The sequence below is a fragment of the Rhincodon typus genome, chromosome 20 (assembly GCF_021869965.1).
Source record: "Rhincodon typus isolate 14 chromosome 20, sRhiTyp1.1, whole genome shotgun sequence".
NCBI classification, from domain to species: Eukaryota; Metazoa; Chordata; class Chondrichthyes; order Orectolobiformes; family Rhincodontidae; genus Rhincodon; species Rhincodon typus.
Window position 1 is genome coordinate 15,663,651 of NC_063351.1, and position 25,275 is coordinate 15,688,925.

At 38.7% G+C, this 25,275-nt stretch overlaps 1 protein-coding gene across 1 annotated transcript in view; it reads right to left on the reverse strand.

Moving 5' to 3' along the window:
• Positions 1–3,149: 3,149 nt before the first annotated feature.
• btaf1 (BTAF1 RNA polymerase II, B-TFIID transcription factor-associated) overlaps positions 3,150–25,275 on the reverse strand; it is a 102,428-nt gene continuing 80,302 nt past the window's right edge. Inside the window, exons 31-37 of the mRNA XM_048609172.1 lie at positions 21,929–22,059; positions 21,526–21,651; positions 17,063–17,215; positions 15,278–15,489; positions 14,176–14,335; positions 11,823–11,993; positions 3,150–3,891 (exon numbers count right to left, since the gene is read on the reverse strand). Of these exons, the coding sequence (XP_048465129.1) occupies positions 3,748–3,891; positions 11,823–11,993; positions 14,176–14,335; positions 15,278–15,489; positions 17,063–17,215; positions 21,526–21,651; positions 21,929–22,059 (1,097 nt within the window). The 3' untranslated portion in view covers positions 3,150–3,747. The remainder of the gene's footprint in view (positions 3,892–11,822; positions 11,994–14,175; positions 14,336–15,277; positions 15,490–17,062; positions 17,216–21,525; positions 21,652–21,928; positions 22,060–25,275) is intronic.

The window sequence follows — 25,275 nt, forward strand, 5'->3', positions numbered from 1 at the left end:
TTTCTGAAGAAGGGTCCTGACCCGAAACGTCAGCTTTCCTGTTCCTCTGATGCTGCCTGGCCTGCTGTGTTCCTCCAGCTCCACACTTTGCTATCTCACATCACATTTGCTTCTTTTGAAAAACACTTTAAATCTGTGCCCTCTAGTTCTCAACCTTTTATAAGGGGTAACAGCGTTTCCTTATCTACCATGAGCAGACACCTCATGCAAATCTCCTCTTACATTCCAACTTCTCTAATCTTTCCTCACAACTGAAATGCCTCATGCCGGAACCATTCTTGGAAACCTCTTCGGCATTCTCCAACACATGCACATCCTGAAGTGTAGCACCTAGAATGTACGCAATACTACAGCTGAGGTTAAAATACTGTCATATAACTTCCTCACATCCTCTCTGCTACTTACTCCATGCCACAACTTATTGTACGCTTCAGTAACAGCTCCCTTAGCATGTCCTGCGTCTTTAATGATTCATGCATACATACACACCTACAAGGTCCCTAGAATCACAATCTTTCTTTTATGCTATCTCTTTGTTCCAGAAAATGCATCATGTCTCACTCTCCACATTGAATGTCATCTGCCACCTAACTGCCCATGCCAATGCTCTTTTGGAATCCTATACTGTCTTCTTGCAGTTTACAATTCTTCCAGGTTTTATGTCGTCTGCAATGTCCCTGCATACCAAGATAACATAGTGCTCCAAAATGGTGGCGAAGTAGGACCCCTGAGCTGGATCTCACCTGCTCTGCTTTTCTCCCTTTCTCTCTTTTCAATTTTTTTTTTAGCTTTTTCTTTATACCTCCCATTCTTGGGTTGTGTTGGTGATGTCTGGGATGAAAGTCAGCGTGGACTCCCAGCCTTGAGGTGAAGCCCAGTGCGGTCCGAGTTGTTATTTTGAACACTTATTTCTCTATTTTTCTAATTTGTTGCTGGACTTTTAAAATTTCTTTATTTCACTAATTATTTTCCCCTAAGAATTTGTACTGAAGAATCTGTACCTAGGTACCTTAGATGGCACCATAAGTGGCAAGATGTAAACTTTTCACTGTACTCATGTGAGTACGTGAGACAATAAAGTTAATTTTAATCTTAATTTTAATAATTTATATGTGTCAGACTTGCTGTACCACTGGCATTGGTTGGCCATCCAGTCCCATTTGTGCAGAATAACCTGTGACCATCACACAAAGGTTGGTAACAGATTTCTTTTGATAGGCCAAGTCATCTATGGCACGGGTCCTCTGACTTGAGGGAGTTCATCAGACACCTGCACAGCTGCATGACCTATCTGCAGACTTACTCCTGACGCTATTCTGAATGGTGCCCTTTTACAGCTTGTCCTGCCACAGAATGCATCTATTACTGCTATGTTGGCATTGGTGCCTGGTCTGCTGTCCCTCTGCACCACTCATCCTCTGCTCAGGATCCGGGGGAGTTGGTTTGGCAAGTTCCGTGGTTTTAAACATTCCTTAAAGGGCAGAAGCCAGTAAAAGGAAGTGACCTACAGATAGCAACAGGTCTTGATGATGCTCTTCAGCTTTGTCACCTGCAGCCTTACAGCTATGGCCCTCTGAGCAGTGTCTGTCAGGTTTTCAATATTCACTATCCTCCTCTCTACTTTCAGCAAAGTTTCAACTCCAATAGAAGGCTGACTGATCTGACCTGCACCCCATAAACAGAGGCCTCACCTAGTGAACCCTACTTTTGAATGGCTGTGGATCTTGCATCCCGAGATATTCTGCGCAGGATACTTAATTCAGAAGACAACATTGAATTGCAAAGACAGGCATACAAATATCACAATAACTTTATTAAAAATCATGTTCAATTGCTTTCCTGCCATTTCCATGCCTTGCCACCACTTGCATGTTTATCTAGAATTTCCAGTGTTGGGCCTCCAAAATGGGGCCTCGTACATGATTCTACAGAGCACTTCCAAGTCAGTTCCTGCTCCATTGAACTACATTAGTTTTGGTTCTGCATCTATTCATTTATCTTTAGCAACCTCCAATATTCCAGTTTACCACTGGTTCAAATTAAAAGTCTGTGTTCTGGTCTGGAAATCCATTTCTTAATGATCATTTCTCACCATACCTCTGTGACTTCCTCTAATTCTAAGTCCATGATAATGTCATATGTTCCCCCTCTTTCCCCAGTGTTGCTCAGTTGGGTGGTAGGACTTTCAGCTGTTGATATCAACTCCCTTCCTGAATGCCTCTGCATTGCTCCTTCAACCCATTGTTAAAAGTTGCCTCAAAATCCATTATTCTCCTTCTTTGCTTTTTATTTCTAATTGCCCCACTGCTTATCCTGATAAATGAAATATTCATCACATTAGAGCTGCAAACTTTTTTAAACGATGTTAAAAGCAATAGCCAAGTTTTCATATTTACACTCTCACTTTTGCTAAATACAAAGATTTGAAGAAAGCAAAGTTACATCAAAATTGTTTTCTACTGAGACCATAATACACTGGACTAAACTGATAGACAAGAACATTTAAATTAAGATTTACATTCACTTGTTCTTATCAAAGTTTAAAGGCTTTTGTTAAACCTCTAGATGTGGACAGCATTTTGGTTCCTTGTTTATGTAACAATGAAAAAGGCATGAATAAAGCTTCAGTGTAACATTTTGACACTACACTTGTTCAGTACTTATGCTGCACACAGAGAATTAATACCAAGTGCATTACGTAAATTTAAGTACAGTATAATTTCTATTCAATGTCTAAAATTGTCTTCAAGAAGTCAGTTCAATTCCTATATCAATAGATTAAGTAAAATAACAGAAGTAGAGAAAAGATCAGAATAAATTAGTGTTGTAATATTTCTGACTCAAAATTGATCAGTTTTATCACTACAAATTTAATATGATTTTTCAATTCATCCTTCAAAGTATTTGATAGATGTACTATAAAAGTACTGCAGCTGTCAATGTACCTGTTTTAAAGAGTCATATTAAACATGAAACGTTAACTTTTATTCTCAGCCACACCTGCTGAGTGTTGCCAGCAATTTCTGCTCTTATTTCAGATGTCCAGCATCCATAAGGTACTTTGCTTGTACATAAATGTACTTCTGTTGTTCAATTATGAATAATACATGTGAAAGATGCAGATCAATACATTTAAATTCATGCTCTGAGATCTTTCAATTGAATTTTATTCTCGATCCAAGGAATGCCATGGATGATAATATTCAATGTCAGAAGTTCTGTTTTTAAACCCAAGTACAAAGTTATTTCTATTTAACATCTACAATTATCATAGATCTGCAAGTAAGTTGAAGGCTATCACTACTACGCAGCAAAAATTCAATTTCCACTGTGGAAAAAGTGGAGGTCTGTGTTTTCAATCAAATTTAGATTGTGCACTCATGTACAGCATGTTACTGTATCATACATATGTCACATAATGGCATAAATTTCCTTAACTGTAGGAAAAGGTTTTCCTCAAGAACAGGTTCTTTGCTTCCTAAGACATCAAAAATGTTGCTTCAAGTATATCTGCTCTGAATAAATGTCTAAATGAAAAACTGTAAAACAGTGCAAATAACTAAGCCAGGATAACTATATGCTCTAGTTTTTTTTGAAACAATGGTTTTAGAAATATCCATTTTATGCTCACTCTTTTCAAATGCTTGTATTTACATATTATTCTCAGCATTTCATTATTTTATTTCATTTCATTAGTGAAACTTGCTGAATATCAGCAGAACAATCCTGTGATTATGCAAGTACATTTTATTTCAGCGAATGCATGAAATTATCCAAATTATATTCTGTGTCATATTGCTCCTGATCCCAAAGTTCTCCAAGGTTTTCCAAGATTGCTTTTACAGACGGCTTCCCACTGGAACTAGAAGATCCCTTATCTTCTTGGCCATCCTTTAGAAAGGTTAAAAAATAGATATTAGGATCTCAGCCAAAAGTAATACTGGACAAGCTGGATCAAGAATGAAATCTTGCTTGATTAATCACAGAAATAATTAATTTTGCACAGTTGTTTACTGTGGTGATTTGTCACTGAAACGTATTCATGTGAGGCTGCATATGTTCTTTGACAACAGAACTTGTTTATTCCTCAAAACAACAAATAAACAAAACTATATACAGATAGTGACAAGAAAAATGAGAAAGAACTGAATATAAACATCAGTCTCACTAGTTCTTCAGATTTCCAGCACCTGCCATATTTTATTTCTTTTTAAGTGTTTGATTCACTGTCACTTCTCTACCACGTATGGCCACCTTGAAAAAGTTTTGCTCTTCTCTATGGTGGGATTTCTGTTTTAATTTTATTTCTTAGAATCCTATTTGATCTCTCCCCCTAAGTCCCCTAAAATGGATTTTAGATACAAAGAAAAGATGAGAGGAAATGGGCTTATTCTCCCTGGAGCAGAGAAGATTGAGGTAACTTGGAAAACCTAATAACGTTATGAACAATTTTGACAGGATAAAGAAGGATATTTTGTTTCCACTAGTTGATAGGTGGTGATATGGTGGCTCAGTGGTTAGCACTGCTGCCTCACAGCACCAGGGACCTGGGTTCAATCCCAGCCTCAGGCGACTGTGTGTGTGGAGCTTGCACCTTTCCCCCCGTGTCTATGTGGGTTTCCTCCCACAATCCAAAGATGTGCAGGTTAGGTGGACTGGCCATGCTAAATTACCGATGGTGTTCAGGGATGTGTGGATTAGCCATGGGAAATGCAGTGTTATAGGGTAGGGGGTTGAGTCTGGGTGGAATGCCCTTTATAGGGTTGGTATGCACATGTGGGTTGAATGGCCTGCTTCCACACTAGTTTTAAGACTGTCAGCAAGAGAGCGAGAAGAAACTTCTTTACTCAGAATTGTTAGGATTTGGAATGTGCTACCTGGGAGAACGGAGGCAGATTTCATAGGAAGTTTCAAATGAGAGCTGAATATGTACAGTTAGTTCTGCCACAATGTGTGTTTTGTTAACACAAATTAGCTGTAACACGATTGTTGGATAATGCAAACTTTCTGCTGTACAGATATACTGCTAGGTCACACAAGAACGCAACTATCACGTTACAGGAGAACTACTTGTATTTGAAACTTATGAATTTAGAGAGCTATGGAGACACACTGGAGAATGGGATGAGCTGGGTAACTCTTTTGGGAGCTGGTACAGATACAATGGAATGAATGGCCAACTTCTGCACTGTAAAGTTCCATGATTCTCTTTCTATAGATGCTGTCAGATCCACTGAGCTTCTCCAGCACTTCCCGATTTCCAGCATCCCGAATTTTGCTTTTAAGAAGTTTCAATTGGATTCTGAGTACCATCTATTAAGGAGACTTGATCCCTGATTAATATTACTCCCATCTCAGCTTTATAATCTATATTTAACCAATGTTTTCCATCTTCTATCCCTTGGGATTGTTGAGATCACTGTTTTTACAACCACTTCCAAATCTGCTGGTATGAACCTCTCAATTTTGACAGCCTAAAATTTCTCATTTCTAACAACTTTAAGATCTCTATTCAAACTACCTCAACTTCGAAGCACCACAGTAAAACATTTCAGCTAGGATGATTGGTTCCCCTGCACTAATTTGATTCTTCCACTAGGAGAAACTGTTCTACCTTCAGAATGCAGAGTTCTGTTCATAACTAAAACTTTGAACCTTCTGTTCTGAAATCAAAACCAAACTAATTGCCTTAATTTTGTTTTTTCTGTCTGTCATAAATCCAAAAGTACATTTGATTTTTTAAACACTGCAGTAGCTCTCCCAGTAGGCATCCTGCTACGGTCACATGCTTTCTTGAAAATGATGTCACCATTCTAAATTGACTTTGATGTTTTTTGAAAAATTACTTCTCAGAACTTGCCCACACCCATCTACCTCTATTTTAAAATTCAAATCCTTTTCAAAGATGTATTAAAAAAAAATATCGTGTCAAAACAAATCATAGATCAAATTAGTTACAATGACAATGTGTGAAACCACAGGAGATGGGCGAGATACTAAACAAGTATTTCGTGCCAGTATTTACTGTAGAGAAAGATATGGAAGCTAGGAAACTTGGGCAAATAAATAATGAGGTCTTGAAAAGAGTCCACATTACAGAAGAGGTGATGCTGGAAGTCTTAAAACACAAAAGGTAGATAAATCCCTGGGACCTGATTAAGTGTATAGCAGGACACTATGGGAAGCTAGGAAAGAAATCATTGGGCCCTTCGCAGAGATATTTGTATCATCTACAGCAAAGAATGAGGTGTCGGAAGACTGAAAGTGGCTAATGTAGTGCCATTATTTAAGAAAGGTGGTAAGGACAAGCCAGGGAACAACAGACTGGTGAGCCTGATGTCAGTAGTGGGTAAGTTGCAGAAGGGGATTCTGAGGAACAGGACTTGCATGTATTTGGAAAAACAAAGACTGATTAGGGACAGTCAACATGTTTTTGTCCATGGCATATCGTGTCTCACTAATTTGATTGAGTCATTTTTTTGGAAGACGTCAGAGCAGGAGACGTCGTATGTAAGAACTTCAAGGTGCCTGACAAGATTCTGCTTGATGGACTGGTTAATAAGGTTATATCACATGGAATCGGGGGAGTTATTCAACTGGATACAAAATTGCTTTGAAGGTAGGAGACAGGGTGGTGGTGGTATAAGGTTGTTTCTCGGACCGGAGGCCTGTGACCAGCAGTGTGCTGCAAGGATTGGTGCTGAGTCCACTGCTTTTTATCATTTATATGAAGATTTTGATGCGAATATAGAAGGGATGGTTAGTAAGTTTGCAGATAACATAAAAACTGGTGGTGTAGTGGACAGTGAAGAAGGTAATCTCAGAGTACAATAGGACCTTGATCAGATGGGCCAATGGGCCGAGTTGTGGCAAGTGAAGTTTAATTTAGATAAATGTGAGGTGTTGCATTTTGATAAGGCAAACCAGGGCAGGACTTGTACAGTTAATAGGCCCGAGGGAATGTTGCAAACCAAGAGACCTCGGGGTCAGGTGCATAGTTCCTTCAAAGTGGAGTCGCAGGTAGACAGGGTGGTGAGGAAAATGTTTGGCACGCTTGCCTTCATTGGTCAGTGCATTGAATTTAAGAGTTGGGACATCATGTTGCAGCTGTACAGGACATTGGTGAGGCCGCTTTGAGAAAACTGCATTCAATTCTGGTCTCCCTGCTATAGGAAGGATGTTGTTAAACTTGAAAGGGTTCAGAAAATATATACAAGGATGTTGCTGGGGTTGGAGGGTTTGGGCTGCAGGGAGAGGCAGAGTAGGCTGGGAGTGTTAGAGGCTGAGGGGTGACCTTCGAGGTTTATAAAATCATGAGGGGCATGGATAGGTCTTTTTCCCAGGGAAGGGGAGTCCAAAACTAAGCAACAACGGTTTAACGTGAGACAGGACAGAATGGTGTGTGTATGGAACGAGCTGCCAGAGGTGGTGGTGGAGGCAGATACAATTACAACATTTCAAAGGCATCTGGATGGGTATGTGAATAGGAAGAGTTTAGAGGGATATGGGCCAAATGCTGGCAAATGGGACTAGATTAATTTAGGATATATGGTTGGCATGGACAAGGTTGGGCCAAAGAGTCTGTTTCCGTGCTGTGAACTCTATGGCTCTAACTAATCCTTACAACAAATGGTAGTAGGTCAAGGTTTCTCCAACACATTGCGAAGTAGTTTTAACTTTTAGGCTATTTCTCACCGAAGGGGCATACCATTATAAATGTTCTGACATTTGGAGGTCCAGTGCTACAAAGTGAAATTTTCATGGGCTGAGTGCTCTGCTATTGGAATGAATGCTTTCATTTTCCTAAATCTTAATTGTTTCATTGAACAGCAATTAATCAGCATTAGAATCACAGAATGGTCACAGCAGAGGAAGCCATTCAGCCACAGTCATGTTGGCTCCCTGCAAGAGTAAATTACCTAGTACCTTTCATTTGCCCATTTGGCTTATCGTCTTTATTTTACAAAAAAGAACTAATGACACATTGTCATTAATTCAAACTTATGTCTGTCTTTTTAGAAAGAATTTTAATTCTCTTTATTAGCCTTCTTCTCCCAATTTCCCATCCTTCATCAGCACATATCATAACATACAACTATGTTCTGGCATGATTTGAGTCCCATCTGAAACAGTCTTATAGCCTTCAACGGATCTGCATCATGTGGTATAGATCTCTTCAAACATTGCTCTCTTATGATTCCTAATACAAAAGACCATAAGACACAGAAGCAGAAATTAGGCCATTCAGCCCATCGAGTCTGCTCCACCATTCAATCATGGCTGATAACTTTCTCAATCCCATTCTCCCGCTTTCTCCCTGTAACCCTTGGTCTGCTTGACATTCACGAACCTCTCTATTTTCATCTTAAATATACTCCACTGCCTTCTGTGGCAGTGAATTCCATACATTAACCACTCTCTGGCTGAAGACATTTCTCCTTATCTCCGATTTAAAAGATCTTTCCTTACTCGAAGGCAGTGTCGTCGGGTCCTAAGTCTCTCCTATCGATAGAGGCATCTTCCCAATATCCACTCTGTCCAGACCATTCAGTATTCTGTAAGTTTCAATTAGATTCCCCCCTCATTTTTCCAAACTCCATCAAGGATAGACCCATATGTTAAGCTTTTCATTCCTGGGACCATTCTCGTGAACCTCCTCTGAACCCGCTCCATCTTTCCTGTGATATGGGGCCCAAAACTGTGCACAATATTCCAAATGTGGCCTGACCTGAGCCTTATAGAGCCTCAGTAGTACATCCCTGCTTTTATAATCAAGTCCTCTCAAAATAAATGCCAAAGTTGCATTTGCCTTCCTGACTACTGACTCAACCTGCAAGTTTACCTTGAGAGAATCCTGGACTAGAACTCCCAAGTCTTTTTGCACTTTAGACTTCTGAATTTCCTCCCCATTTAGAAAATAGCCCATGCTTCTATTTTTCGTACCAAAGTGTATGACCTAACACTTTCCCATGTTGTACTCCATCTGCCACTTCTTTGCCCACTCTCCAAACCTGTCCAAATCCTTCTGCAGCCTCCCTGCCTCCACAATACTACCTGTCCCTCCACCTATCTTTGCATCGTCTGCAAACTTAGCCAGAATTCCCTCAGTTCCTTCATCTAGATCATTAATGTATAAAGTGAAAGTTTTGGACCCAGCACTGACCCTTGTGGAACACCACTTTCACCGACTGTCATCCAGAGAAAGACCCTTTTAACCCCAATGTCTGCTTTCTGCCAGAGAGCCAATCTTCTATCCATGCTAGTTCCTTGCCTCTAACACCGTGGGCCCTTATCTTACTCAGTGGCCTCCTATGTGGCAACTTGTCAAAGGCCTTCTGGAAGTCCAGGTAGATAACATCCATTGGCTCTCCTTGGTTTAACCTGCTCGTTACTTCCTCAAAGAATTCTAACAGATTTGTCAGGCATGACCTCCCCTTGATGAAGCCATGCTCACTTTGCCCTATTTTACCACGCAGTTCCAAGTATTCAGAAATCTCAGCCTTCACAATGGACTCTAAAATCTTACCCACAACCGAGGTTTTGCCTTACTCCCTTTTTAAAACAGGGGTGTCACGTTAGCAATTTTTCAGTCCTATGAGATCCTCCCTGACTCTAGCGATTTCTGAAAGAGCACCATTAACACCTCCAATATCTCTTCAGCTATCTCCTTAAGAATTCTGGGATGCAGTCCATCTGGTCCTGGTTATTTATCCATCTTCAGGCCATTCAGTTTTTCTAGCCTCACCTCTTTGGTGATGACCACCATACTCAGCTCTGTCCCCTGCCTCTCTCGAATTTTTGGGATATTACTTTGTGTCTTCCACTGTGAAGACTGATGCAAAGTAATTATTCAGTTCCTCAGCCATTTCCTTGCTCCCCACCACTATCTCTCCAGCGTCATTTTCCAGCAGTCCAATGTCCACTTTTGCCTCTCTTTTGCCCTTTAGTTATCTAAAGAAACTCTTGCAGTCCTCCTTTATATTACTGGCTAGCTTACCCTTCTATTTAATCTTCTCCTTCCTTTTTTTTTTGTTTCCATATGTTGATTTTAGTAAGCTTCCCAATCCTCTGGTTTCCCACTGCCCTTTGCCACATTATATACTTTCTTTTTTGCTTTTATGCTCTCCCTGACTTCCCTAGTCATCCATGGTTGCCTCTTCGTCCCTGTATCATGCTTCTTCTTCCTAGGGATGAATTTTTGATGTGTCTCCTGAATTACTCCTAGAAACCCCTGCCACTACTGTTCTACTGTCTTTCCTACTAGCCTCCTCTCCCAGTCAATTCTGCCCAGCTCCTCCCTCATACCTCTGTAGTTGCCTTTATTCAGTTGTAATGCCATTACCTCTAATTCTATCTTCTCCCTTTCAAATTGCAGAAGAAGTTCGATCATATTAGGATCACTGCCTCCTAAGGGCTCCTTCACCTTAAGCTCCCTTATCAAGTCTGCTTCACTGCACAACAATAAATCCAGTATTGCCTGTTCCCTATTGGGCTCCACCACAAGCTGCTCCAAAGCTGAAAATGCTAGATGGAAGTCACATTTATGTTGAAGACATTTCCTGCGTGACAGGAAAAATACAAAGTTCAACACTTCTCATGATAGATTGTCAGCCTTTATGTAAATCCAAACCGTTGTTAAAATATTTTCATTCATGTTGATTTTGGATCTAATGTAATCCATATCTTACTGGTTTACTGAAAGTATGTATAGTTTTAGTCCGAGCTGATGAACATTCAAGTAAAGCTTTACTTTGGTTTTCTGAAGATGGTGATAAGATGTCAAAACACATCAAAAACAATTCTCAACTGCCATCATTTAGAGGTCCTCAACATATTTCAGGAAGTTCTTCCGGTGTTTCACAAGAACTGTAGAATTGTTTTGTGCAAATCTATCCTCTATTGCATTTCAAAAAACAAATAGTTGCCACAAAAATACTAAGATCTGTTATTTTGTTACCTTTGTGGAGGCACATGAGGCTGTAGCTTTTCAATCCTCAGTGCTCTAGTCATGTTACCAATGAGAAGACTCTATGCACTACAGCAGGTCCATTGTTTGAATAGATATATGTGCTAAAGATGTTTTACATTATATAGAACTCGCAGGGTGAGATTTAAGGGTGCAGCTGCTGAAGGAAATGTAGTTACTTTCCTTTACTCTCACTGAAAAGATTGTCCTCCACCATGGTCCACAGCAGGACCCTAAATCCTGTTAATCCCATTCCCCTATTTACCTATCCTACCAAAACCATAATGGCGTTCTCCTTGACCTCACCATACTACGTACACCAGCAACCACATTCAACAAATCATTCTCCATCATTTCCTGCATGTTGCCATCAACACCATTCTCCCAGTTTAGACATGTAAAAGGACTGTTCCCTCTACAACATCATAGTCCACTATTCAATCATTCCATTTCCCATACAATGGCACATGATACAACAGTTGCTCTTTCACCTCCTCTATTCCCACCATCCAGGATTCCAAACACACTTTCCTTGTAAAACAACTCACTTTCAATAGATCCATCTTTTGTTTCTTTACCATTACTATCTCCTCTCGCTTTGCACTTCCATCATTTAATTTTTCCTCTCCTCCATCCAATCACAGATACCTTATTCTACTGACTTGACAGTCTCTGTAGTAGCTTAAAACTTATTACATTTCTAATTTTTCTTTCTGACTATCCTAAAACATTAGCTCTGCTTCTCCCTTCACAGACAGTACCTAACGTGCTAAATAATTCCAAGATTTTTGTGTTTATTTCAGACCTCCAGTATTCACAATAATTGAAACAAAACAAAAAATAATATTGACCTTACCTTGTCAAGAGTAAATAAATCGAGAAGTTGATCTGTTCCCATGCTCTGGAAACTTGCATTTTCTTGGCTAATGACAGTATTTGCAATGCTCATTTTAAACTTTTGTAATCCCATGATCTTCTCTTCCAGTGTTCCTCTTGTTATCAATCTATAAACATTAACAACACGTTTCTGGAAGATAAAGTAAAAATGTTTAAAACTTTTCGACCAGGTTCTTGGGTTACTAAAGCCTGCATCAATTTGTTAGTTTTCCAGTTTTAATTCTATTTTGTTTACAACTTCCTCTCCTGAAAAACTGTCTTCATAAATGTCTAATTATTCTCAATACAGATCATTATCTCACGCTTCTATTGCTCCAGTTATTAAACCAATTCTTATTTTCTGAAGTACTTTACAGTTCGCAAAATTTCTTCTCAGTCATACGTAATTTGCCCGCATGGTCTCTCCTCCCTTTCTCTTTATTCTATCTCTTGTAAATGTTATTCCTCTGCAATAACTGCCAGTGCAGAGGATTTGCATTCAAGATCTTAACTTCGTTTTTCTCTTCACAATGTCTGATTAACCAGAGTGTTTTGAGCATTTTGTGATTTTTAAAATGGACTTTTTTAAAGCCAATTTTACTTGTATTCAGTGGAAAGTTGGTTGACTCAGGTTAGGTTTAAACAAATATTTAATTTATAACCAACAAAAATAAATCACTTCCTCGTCCAGAAATCAATCAGGCATATAACAATTGTCATGTAATTGAGCCAGGTGACTTAGTAACAAAAACCATTGTTGACAGGTCCTCTTAAAACTAAACATATTGGTGCAACGTTCCAAATCTAAATATTAGTCCAGGAACTTACATCCTTAAGACTTGTGCTTTAAATAATTTAAGAAAAAAGTAGCTTGATAGTAGTTGATTTGGTAGTGGGGAATGAATTGGGGAAAAATATAATTAAAAGCACTCTCTACTTCTACAATGAGTTCAGCTCCATCAGTGTGGGATGGTTACTTTGCTTATGTAGAATTAGAACAATGTTGACTACAATGGTGAACCACACGTATTCGTAAGCATCTTGGCAGCATCTCTAGAAAATTTTCTTTCTCTAAAAAAGATTGCAAAGGCATGACAGACCTTACTGGGTTTCTGTGGAAAGTTGAATCCAAGTATTCAAATCTCAGATTCTACTGAGGCACTTCTTTTTGGAAGTGCTAAGCAATTCTATTTAAAAGATCTGGAAACAAGTTCTCCAGCTTGCAGTACTAATGAACATTAACAGAAAATTAATTAATTAATTCATTCATTCCATCTCTTGTGGATGAATTACTTCCACTTTAAAGTATATTTAGTTATCCATGAATTATACATTAATAAAAGTAGGAATTTCTAACTTTGGTTTTATAACAGCTCAATCAGTCAAAGAATTAAATCTGACTGTTCTCAATTTCAAGAAATTTTCCATATAAAAGGATGTCAATATATAAGTTTCTGAAATATATAAAGCATTTCTGCTACAATGGCATAAAACTGTCTGTAATATTAATGTTACTACAAAAGTTGGATAACAATATAGCAGTATGCCTAGAAAATATTCACTACTTTGAGTTTAACTTCAGTTATAACATAATCCCTCATTTTTTAGAATTTCAGCTTCCGATAATTTGTTATGATAATAGAAGATTGATTAGTGATTTCCTAGCTTCTTTGCTATCCTCACCTGTTGGCTTCTACTTATACTAGCAAAATTAATACTGTTTTCAAATAATAGGTACAGATTTGAAGTGCAGAGAACTGGCGGCAGAACAGCACAAGTACAATGAGCCTAATCCAGTGCTGTGACATTATTTCTAAAATATCCTATAGTTTCTCATTCTACATAAATTGAAAGTCAAAGTTAGAGCCAAATTAAAATGAAAAGACATATACTGTCCAAATGCCACCTTATATTTGAATAAGTATATATAGTCCTATCACTACAATAGTTTACAATACAAATCACTATTCTAACATCCCTTCAAAATATAGATACTCACATAAATTAAGTTTATTCTCAACTTGCACATCAATATTAAATTTCCAACTTTTGTGTTTCACTCTTTCACTCTGTAGCAGTGAATCTTTATGACATAGTATTGAAAGCATTTTGTAAAATTTGTTCCAAAGAAATGATCTCTGCAACAATAATGCCCTTGACATCACCATCAGTGGTGAAGCGTGGGCACTTGACATTGATCTTGAAGGCAACTGCTCACAAAAGATGTTAACAATCCTGTGGTGGAAATTTCCTGACAGCAGTTTGAATCTGGCACCAAATCATGAAGATCACAGTGAACTAATGGCTTAATAATAATTTGAAGAGTACAGTACCTGTCCGATACGATGAGCTCGATCCATTGCTTGCAGATCACGCATTGGGTTCCAATCATGTTCCACAAATACTACAGTATCTGCTCCAGTGAGATTAAGACCTAGGCCACCAACATGGGTGGTTAACAGCAAGACATCTATAGATGGATCATTATTAAACCTAGCAAAAAAGTATATCAATGTTCAATTATATATACAATTCAACATTGTATATTTTGTGCTATGTTCACATTCTGTGTAAAAACTTTTCATTCAGAAGTAAAAACACATTACAGTACGCAAATGTTACTGGTTGACAGTTGTTATAATTCAAGGGGCACCTTTCTTCCCAGGCCTCCGAGGTTTTAATATATTTAAATCGGTTGTCATATTTACGGATTAATTGGCCACTTTTCTAAGAAATAATTTAGTTTTTTTACTACATTACAATGAACACAGGGCACAAGTGTTTGGTTGGTTGTGAAACATATTGGCAGATCCTGAGATCGTGAAAAGCTTTATGCGAATCTGGTGTTTTATACTAAATTATAGCCCATTGAATAGTCTCTCTAAAAATAAAGCTTTCAGACCGATTTATCTATAAATATTTCTGTGTCAGTATCCCGCTGTATTTTTGCTTCTTAATAATACTAACTACAAATTAAAACTATAAAATTCAAACTTAATCATATTAAGATGAGTGATAGTGAGTTGGTCAGAAGTGCATAATGGGCAACCCATTCAATCTCTAGCATGAACAATGAGTGGACAATAAATGCTGGCTTAGCAGAAGGAGACTACAGGCTACAGCACTCCTTTGGTATGACCTCTAACCATTCTTCAAGAATGAGGCTAGATGGTGTTACGATTTTCAACTTGAGAGGATCATTTGACTCGTTGTCATTCAGCTTCCACACAGCGTCCAAGGGACGTGAATTCTTGCAAATCGTTCTGTTTTGATGTCAAGAATGCTAAAGCAATTGTACTTCAGCTGCTGCCATAGCTAGATCAACTCATTGCAGGACACAAATTACTACTTACCAGGTACTTAACCACTAAAACATGGAAAAGCTTACGCTAAGTATCATTACAATGCAGCTTAGATTTTAGGCATCCTACTTACCTTGCCACAATGGAATGTCGCTGGCCTGCAGGCACACTGCCATCTAATCTTAAGTAAGTAATACTTGACATCTGAGGTTTAAGCAAATCATGTTCTACAATATCCAACATGCTCTTTAGTTGACAGAAAATGAGAACTCTATGCTGAGCTACAACTGACTCGGTACCATTTTCGGAGGTTCCACTATTGCCAAGTCCACAGTCAAGCAGCAACTAGAAAAATACAGAAAATAACATTTTTTACACCTAGTCAAACAACATCATTTCAAAGGACCATGAATTCAAAATGCGAAATTGAAAAATTGTGCGATGGTAATATCTTAAGAGCTTAGGTCTACCTATCTCCAACATTCAGTCTTTCAAATGTATTCTGCCAACATACAGCAAATTTCTTCAGCTCTGCTCCTTAGTTAGACTTATGCAGTTGCATAAAATTGTATAAAATTGATGTAGTACAGAAACAAACCATTCGGCCTACAAATCCTGCGATCCTCCATATTCCACGATATGCAAATATTTCAGTGACGCATTCTGCATTGAATACTAGTGAAGAAAACCTTTTGTCACTTCTATACCATTTCCTGACTTTGTCCCTGCCTTAGTTCATCTGCTGCAGAAATCCTCATCAGTGCTTCTGTTCCCTCTAGACTCGAGTATTTGGTTGCCAGCCTCCCATATTGTACCATCTATTAACTCATGATCATACAAACCTCTGCTGCCTTTCGCTTTACTCGCACCAAGTTCCATTCACTATCACCATTGCGCTCACTGACCTATGCTGGGTCCCAGTCAAGAAATGCCATGATTATATGAATCCCATCTTTGCTTACAGATCCCTCCATGGCCTTACCCACTTTCTATCCCTGTAATTTCCTTTAAACCAATAAGCAGCTTGAGCATTCCTGATTTTAAAGTGCTTCATCATTGATCACCATACCTTTAACTGCCCTAGCCCCAAGCTCCAGAAGTACCCCCCTAGCTTTACATAAAAACTTGCATGATATTCTCAATATACTCACTGACAAGATAAGCTGGTGGGTCTAGCACTACTCAGACATACCTGGATGTTTTCAATTTCCTCAAGTACTTTGAAGGGTAGAATTTGCAACCTGATTTGTCTGTTACTATGATTGCTTACACAATTTTAACATCATAACTGAGTTGTCAATAATGAAAAGGATCAGGTAATGTTTATAACAGACCAGGGCTCAAAGCTAATTGTGTTGGGTGTATAATTTGTTAGGAGACAACCAGAGCCAGTGAAAATAATTAGATTTCCCAAACAGTTCCTGCACATTTTGGAAATAGTTTTAGAACTAGAGGTGCAATTCTATTCCTTTGGCATGGGCATAACTGTGTGAGAGTGTGTGTGCATGAGTAGGATTGAAAATAAAGAACAAAAGAAATAGGAACAGGAGTAGGCTATTTGGCCTATCAAGCTTGCCCTGCTATTCAATAAGATCAAGGCTGATTTGCCCCAGGCCTCAAATCCTCTTTCATGCCAACTCATCACAGTCCCCAGCTCCCCGATATTTCAAAAATCTAACTCCTCTTAATACTTTCCATGATCTAGCCTTTACAACTCAATGAGATTAAGAGAGAAAAAAAAAAATCCTATGAGCAACTTTATAACTTTCAAAGCCATGTGATCATAAGAAAAATTAAGATCTTGCTTCAGGACTGCTCGTGTAATTTAACAGTACTTTGAATTAGTCTAGACGAATAATTCTGAAGCCACAATTTGACAGAAGTGCAAGAAGGCAGGGTACTAAATTCTAATCAATACCTGTTTTAAAGCAGAGAGTTTAGGAGCATGCTGAATATCATGAAGAGATGAATTCTGGGCAGCAAGCTGCTCTATAATATGCTGGAATTCTGGATGTTGAGAAGTTAGTACCAGGGCTGGATGATTGCAGAGTTTCCTCAAGTACTGCAAGGCCTAAAAATAAAGCATCAATTCAAATATGTTATCTAGTTTCCCTTTTAATATGATTGATCACAAAAATCAAAATGTATCAGAATATTCATCTGGTCATTCAACTTCTATGTCATTTTCTCAAATTTTATTCTCAACCAATTTTTTCTGCTCATGAGTAGGTCATATCACGTTACAGTTAATTTTAAGCTGTAAAGAATGTAAATGATCCATTTTCTTAACTTCATACTTTCCTTTCGGTCCTTTTGAAGCTGGGTGGCAACACACATTCAAATTCTATTTGCTTTCCCTACAGTATTATATTCAGCCTTTGCTAATATGTTTCTTGTTTCAATGCCCCATACCCACCATAACTACCTTGCCACCAATTAACCACTGAGCTGAGACATATATCAACTTTGGAAGAGTGGGGGATATAGGGCAGAAAACTTCACAGAATGGTGGGAATAAAAGTAATGGATGGGGGAAAGAGGACTGAAGGGTTAAAGGATGGAAAGGACAAAAGGTGCAAAGGTAGTGGATAGGAGAATCCAAAAAAGACAAACATAAACAGACTGCATACACTAACTGTATGTCTATTACAAAGTTGAAGGAAAAAATATATCTTTTCCAATCTTAATTTATAATTAGAGAAACTAAAATTAAGATTAATTTCAAAATATAAACATCTTAATATTTAGATTCAAGAAGATGGTTTGAAAGGCAGATTCAGAGAACAAAAACAAGAATGTCAGCAATCACAAGAGAGACAAATGAGATTGCATGAGATAGGCACGTGCAGTAATGCAGAGATATCCTCCATACTTGGGTTGTTTGCCATGTATCTCTATCTTGATGAGGGGCTGAAATTTAAAATAAAGGCAAGTGAAAGCAAAAGAATCTGCGAGGAATGTTTCCTTCAATTAAGGTGGGTGGGTGGGAGGGTGAGTGGGTGAGTGGTATGAGGCAAGACAAGGCTCTTGTCACTCAAGATGGCAGAACATTAAGATCACAGCCTGAATGTCAGCCAGGTGGACATGGGTGGGAGCCAAACAATATTCACATGAAATAGAAACAGCTACTCTTCTGTGCACCTCCTATTTTGGCACTGCCTTTAAAAAGGTCAGAAGTGGGAATGTTTATTGATAATTGCACAACGTTCTGCACTATTTGCCACTCTTCAGACACTGAAGTAGTTCATGTCCAGATGCAGCAAGGCCTGGACAATATGCAGCTATGGATTGACAAGTGCCAGGCAATGACCATCCCCAGCAAGAGAGAATCTAACCATCGCCCCTTGACATTCAATGGCATTAACATCGCTGGTACTGACCTCTGAATCCACCGCTGACAACATCCTGGGAGTTACCACTGACAAGAAACTGAACTAGCCATATAAATACAGTGGCTACAAGAGCAGGTCAGAAGCTAAGAATCCCGTAGTAAATAACTGACTTCTTGACTCCCCAAAGTCCATCCAACATCTACAAGGCACAAGTCGGAAGTATGATGGAATACTCCCATATGTCTGGATGAGTATAGCTCCAAACACACTTGAGAAGTTTGAACAGCCTGCTTACTTAGCAACACATCCACAAACATTCACTCCTTCCATCACTGGAGCACAGAAACAGCAGCTTGTGTTAGCTACAAGATGCACTGCATAAATTCACAAAGGCTCCTTAGACAGCACTTTTGAAACCCAAAACCACTAGCATCTAGAAAGATAGGGGTAGAAGATATATGGGAACACCACCATTTTGCAAATTCCCCTCCAAGTTACTCACATGGAAATAAATCAATGCTCCTTCAGTGTCGCTGGGTCAAAATCCAGGAACTCCCTCCCCAACAGCATTGTGTGCACCAACCCTACAGGACAGCAGCAGTTCAAGAAAGCAGCTCATCGCCACCTTCTTAAGAGCAACTAGGATGGGCAATAAATACTGGCCAGTCATAAAACACAATGTCCCATGAATGAAAATTCAAGGACCCAACAGTAATATTTGAACATCTGCAGTGGAATATATAATGTACTGATAGGATACCTCATTGAACTTTCGATATGAAAATAGTTATCGTGTAGCCCAAGTGTTCGGACAGCAACAAGGCTGAAGTGTCAACTGGGTGAGGGGTGTGGAACTGATCATAATTACTTGCTATTAATAACAGAGCTGTAAAATTTTCAAAAAAATATTTGGAGACACCTGAGCATGTCTTTGATATTTACACACAAGAACCAAGCCTGCTACATTTCTTGTATTTTAATGAACACCAAGTTCAAATTTAACTTCAGTGAAGAGTTCAAATTCCCTCCAAAATTGGCTTTACAATGACAGACATGGTCATGTTGTAAGTCACAACATAATGGAACTGCACAGGAGCTGAAACTAAAAGTTTACCAAATAATTCAAAGGCATTTATTATTGTACCATCAAGGGGAACAAGCTGAACAAACTCTCAATAACATGCAGAAGTTCAAGAAAATGTATTGCAAATCTCAAACCAAGAGAGCTTCTAAGATCCAATGGCAAGGAGTAGAGATTGTGTACAGCGAGGGGGAAAAGGGGCTGATTACAATATACGAGATCCCATTTTGGAAACAGAGTGTCGGAGATTATTTATCATAAACTAACTAGACAATTTATAGATTCTACATTAGGGGATTTTTAGTTGTACATATAACATCTACAATTTTTGGTATTTCTGTAATCTTTCTAAAGAAAATTCTAAAAAAAAACCTAAATGCTTGTTCTCATAACTCCATTATTGGATGATACAAAAAAAAGTAGACCCTGAGAATGACTCCCATGTGCGGGAGAGTGATACAGCAAAAGAGGGGGAAGGGGAAGTGGAGGGGAGAAACGGATGAGGAGGAACATGGCAGCAGACATAGGTGTGAGGGACTGTGAACTTGGAGACTAGAAATTAACCAATAACACACATACCTTCCCACTTACCAAAAACTGTCCACACACCGGTTGGAAAGAGAAGGGAAGCACTGGCTAAAATGCAACTCACTTCTGTTCCCGACTGTCTTAAGAATTCCGAGGTCAGTTTGTAAGTTCCTGCTCTCTCTAGCTCTGCTCCTTTGTACTTTTTAAATGGCCATCTCAAAATCAGGCCTCGAATGTGTAAAGTTTGCACACTCCTGCTTTGTAACAATGTTGGTGTGAAAATAATCTGCTCCACACACACTTTGGCGACAAGAGCTGACCAAATGTTTGGTAAAATGGTTGACTTTAAGAGACAGATTTAAACAAAATTTTAAAATTTCAAATTCAAGGCTTTGGGGGAACATCAGGTTGATCATAGATCATAAAGGTAATATCAGAAGGAATGTGTGGGATAAGATGTAGCTGAAATTTTCATAAGCTGGTGTTGTAGATGATGAGAGATAAGAGGCCAGGCAATAAAACACTGGACCAGCTGCGATAAAAGATGAAATGAAAGAAGCTGTTAGCAGCTGCTGAACAGAGACTGGAATGGAGACAGCCAATGTTAGGAAGGTAGAAGTAGGCAATGTTTGTCACGAGAAGGGATGGGCTCAGAAATTCCACTCGTGTTTGAGTAGGATGCTGAGGTAATGAACTATCTGATTCAGAACAAGACAGTGTCAGCAAGTGGGATGAAATAGGTTCCCTACACCCCAGGGACCAAATGAAAAGCAAACAGTAATAGAAAAAGTTATTCCGAAGAGTTATGTATAACTTATCAGTGATTTGGCCTCACTTCAGGAAAGTGTATGATTCATTTCAAGCTGATGAAGACTTCGGCTTTCAGTCTCAGCCTATGAGCATATTCTTGTGAAGGAACAAAACTAAATCAAATGATTTATCTTGGATTTTGTGTTTTATCTTATCAATCTCCATCTCTACCTTTGCCTAACTGCTCCAATCCATGATAACTATTCAATGTTTGCTTCCCTCAATGTGTTCCATTTCATATCTTTATCGAGGTATGCCCATGAGCAAAGACACACAAGACCCATTGTTCTTTCAAAGAAAAAGAAACTGAAATTCAAATGTTTCAGTGTGTGAATTTTAAAAATATGGATAGATGAAGTCTGATGTTTTATTACACAAATTGACAGATCCTTCACAATGCAGGAACAGGATCATCTGTATGTCATTAATGGTTTTTTGGAGGCTAAGCTTTTCATTTGTGTGGATAAACCTTCGTTAGCATCCAGTATCTCGATTGGTAATGCAAGAATTGATTTAAACAAATTTAACACACTAAGTTCTTGAAGATCTAAAACAACCTAACATTAGCCTCAAGAACAGATCTTTTTTGATGCCAACATCATGAGAATCTCAAGAAAAAAAAATACTTACTTGAAATACATGTCCAGTGGCCTTCAATTTAGGTTTCTCATTTTCTTCTGAGAGTGCACCTGCAGAAATTGTTTCTTCAACATCGCACTTAGCACGAGATTTGGCAAAATCCTCGTACAATTGTACCTAGAAACAAAAATGTAATAGCGAACATGAACTGACAAGGAATAAGAAAATATTATTGGTCCATCAAATATACTTATCCTACAGAGCATTCTCCATTTTGGTAGGATCATTGTTTATCAAATTATTTATGGTCTTCAATTTTATCATAAATGTTTCCTAAACAATGTTCAATTTCTTGATGTTTCTATTCAATACATGATGGCATTCAGGTCACATTTAAACAGTTGGCTAAAAAGGAAGGTGCCTTTTTCACAAGGCAAGTCATATTACAACATACCTGTAAAGTACTGAGATTACAGTAATAATCTTGAATAATCTTGGGTGGAAGATCTTGAAGAACATCTTCCTTCATTCTGCGTAGCAGGAATGGAAGTACTTGTCGATGTAATGCTTCCATTGCAAGTACACCTATAATGTGTATTGCATAATATTTACTTTGAATTGCCAATTTTTAGCTCATGCAGGAATAGAATTTGAAAATCTAAATCGCAACATAACAAATTAATCTTCAATCCAAAACATTAGTGTACAATTACATGGTAATGCTGCAAGTTTCAACGTGATGAATCATTGTATCATTAAAAAGATAAAAAATACTTTACTGGTGCAACTCAATCCTTCCCATGCCCTATTTGCAACGGAAACATAATAAGCACGAAACAACGATGTCTAAGACTTGATCTTAAATGACACTGTTCTAGAAACAAATCAATCCTGTAGTAGGATAAGATGCCGCCATTGCAGCCCTTCTACATTAAAATAGCAGGCCTATTAACAAGAGTGACTTGGTACAAATAACCGCACTCAAACAGCAACATTTAAAAGCAAAAGTCAACTTATAAACCAAGTTTAAAGTTCAAAATTGTTTTGTGAACTTTTTGCCAATAAAAGCAGCAACATTTTTGTTTAGCATAGAAGCATGATTACTTTAGTGTAATGTAACATGTGAAATATCACGGCACAGGAGATGCAATTGTGAGTTTCCTGCTGCATAGGTGATCCGAGATACAACATTAGTTAATTCCTTGAGAAAACTATTATTGTCCACTTATCTTGGTCATCAAGGGTTTAACAACATTTTAAGCAAAAACTGAGAGAACTGAGGCAGCACTATAATAATAATGCAGTGTTAGTGCCTCCAGTGACAAAGAGTACAAGCTCTAACGTAATGAGGACAAACAAGCTGATTTCAGCTCTGATCGATACTATTATGGTACATACAAATCTTCCACAGCTAGCAAGGATATTTCATCCCCTAAAATAGATATAACAGCAATGATGCTGGCTTAGAAAATTGTACATGAGCAATACCCCTTTCTCCATGAACCATTCTTGCAAATGGACAAAAGGAGGAGGAATTACAGTTACACTGATGGATTGGTAAAATGAGTGTTGTTCTCTTTAGAACAAAGGTGGCAAAGAGGAGACCTTATATAGGTTTTTAAAATCATGGAGAACTTAGAAAGAATAAATAAAGACAAACTGCTATCAATAGATTCAGCCCAAATAAACTGTGGGCACAGAAATCATGTGATTTATTAGTAAAAGAATAAAAGACAACACAAGGACAACCTCTCTTGCACAGAAAATGGTTAGGATTTGGAATGCAATGCCTGACAGAGTGAATACATATTCAATACTGGCCTTAGAATGGGAATTGGGTACAGACTTGAAGGAGTTAATATTGTAGGGTTAGAGTGAAGGTGCTGTGGAATGGGTCTGACTGCATCATTTTGTGTAAGAGCCAATGTAGACTCAATGGGCTGAATGGCCTCTTTCTGTATTATCCTATGATAAATCTCTGAAATGTTCCAAATGTAGAATTCAATTCCAGAACACAAAATTGCAGAATCACTACCATGTGGAAGTATTTGTCTTTACAACTTTATTGGCAGTTTACTTTCTGTCCCAGTAATGTTTTGGCAATCTAAATACAATAGCTCGTAAATGATTGGCACATTTATAAAAACTGAAATGCTGCTAAGATGCTCCAGGTTCATTTGTATTCTCTACTGGTCTTCATTAGAACATTTACATATCAAGAAAAAGGTTGGAGGCATTGGAGGCCCTGACAATATTCTGGCAATAGTACTAAAGACTTGTGATCCAGAACTTACTGCACTCTTAGCCAAGCTGTTCCAGTACATCTAGAACACTGGGATCTACCTGTCAATGCAGAAAATTTTTCAGGTATGAACTGTATACAAAAAGCAGGACAAATCCAATTTGGCCAAATACCTCCCCATCAGTCTATTCTTGATCATCAGTAAAGTGATGGAAAGTTTCATCAGTGCCATCAAGCAGCATCTGCTAAGCAATATCCTGCCCAGTTTGGATTCTGCTAGGGCCACACAGCTCCTGACTTCATTACAGCCTTGGTTCAAACATGAGCAAAACAGCTGAATCCAAGAGGTGGAGTGACAGTAACAGGCCTTAATATTAAGGTTACATTTGACTGGGTATGGCATCAAGCAGTCCTAGCAAAACTGAAATCAACGGAAATCAGGGAGCAAACTCTCCGACGGCTGGAGACATATCTGACACATAAGAAAATGGTTGAGGTTGCTGGAGGTCAGTCACCTCAGTTCCAGAACATCTCTGTTGGAAAGAGGTGGTAATATTTGCTGATGTCTGTGCAATCTTCAGCACCATTTGCATCCCCCGAGATATTGAAGTAGTCTGTGTCTTAATGCAGCAAATAATGGACAATATCCAGGCCTGGGCTGAAAAGTGGAAAGTAACATTTGTACCACACAGATCCCATGCAATGACTATCTCCAATAAAAAGACAAGTTAATCACTTTCCCTTGACATTCAATGGCCTTACTACCAAAAATCTCAGCATTACCAGTGACCACAAACTCAACAGGATTCACCATGTAAATACAGTGGCTACAAGGGCAGGTCAGAGACAAGGGGAGATAACCCAAACAACTGTTGATTCTATAAATCAGAAACAAAAATAGAAATTGCTGGAAAAGTTCAGCAGGTCTGGCAGCATCGGTGGGGAGAAATCACAGTTAATGTTTCAGTTTGAATGATCCTTTCTCAGAACTGAGATTAGGAATCTTGCAATAAATAACTCATCTCCTGACTCCCTATAGCCTGTCCACCATCTACAAGGCACAAGTCAGGAGTGTGACGGAATACCCCCTACTTGCCTGGATGAGTGCAGCTCCAACAAGACTCAAGCTCCAGGTCAAAGCAGCTTGCCTGACTGGCACCACATCCACAAAACATTCAGTCACTCCACCAATGCTCAGTAGCTGCAGTGGGTGCTATCCACAAGATGCACTGCAGAAGTTCAAAAGATCCTTAGACAGCACCTTCCAAACCAAGACCAAATTCATCCAAAAGGACAAGGGCAGCAGATACATGGGAACACCACCACCTACAAGTTCCCTCCAAGCAACTTACCATCTTGATTTGAAAATCATTGTTCTTTCACTGTCACTGGGTCAAAATCCTGAAATTCCCTCCCTAATGGCATTGTGCATTTGGCTACAGCACACAGGAGTGGAGCGGTTCAAGAAGGCAGTTCACCATCAATTTCTTAAGGGCAACTAGGGGCAGGCAATAAATAAATGTGGAGCTGGAGGAACACAGGAGGCCAGGCAGCATCAG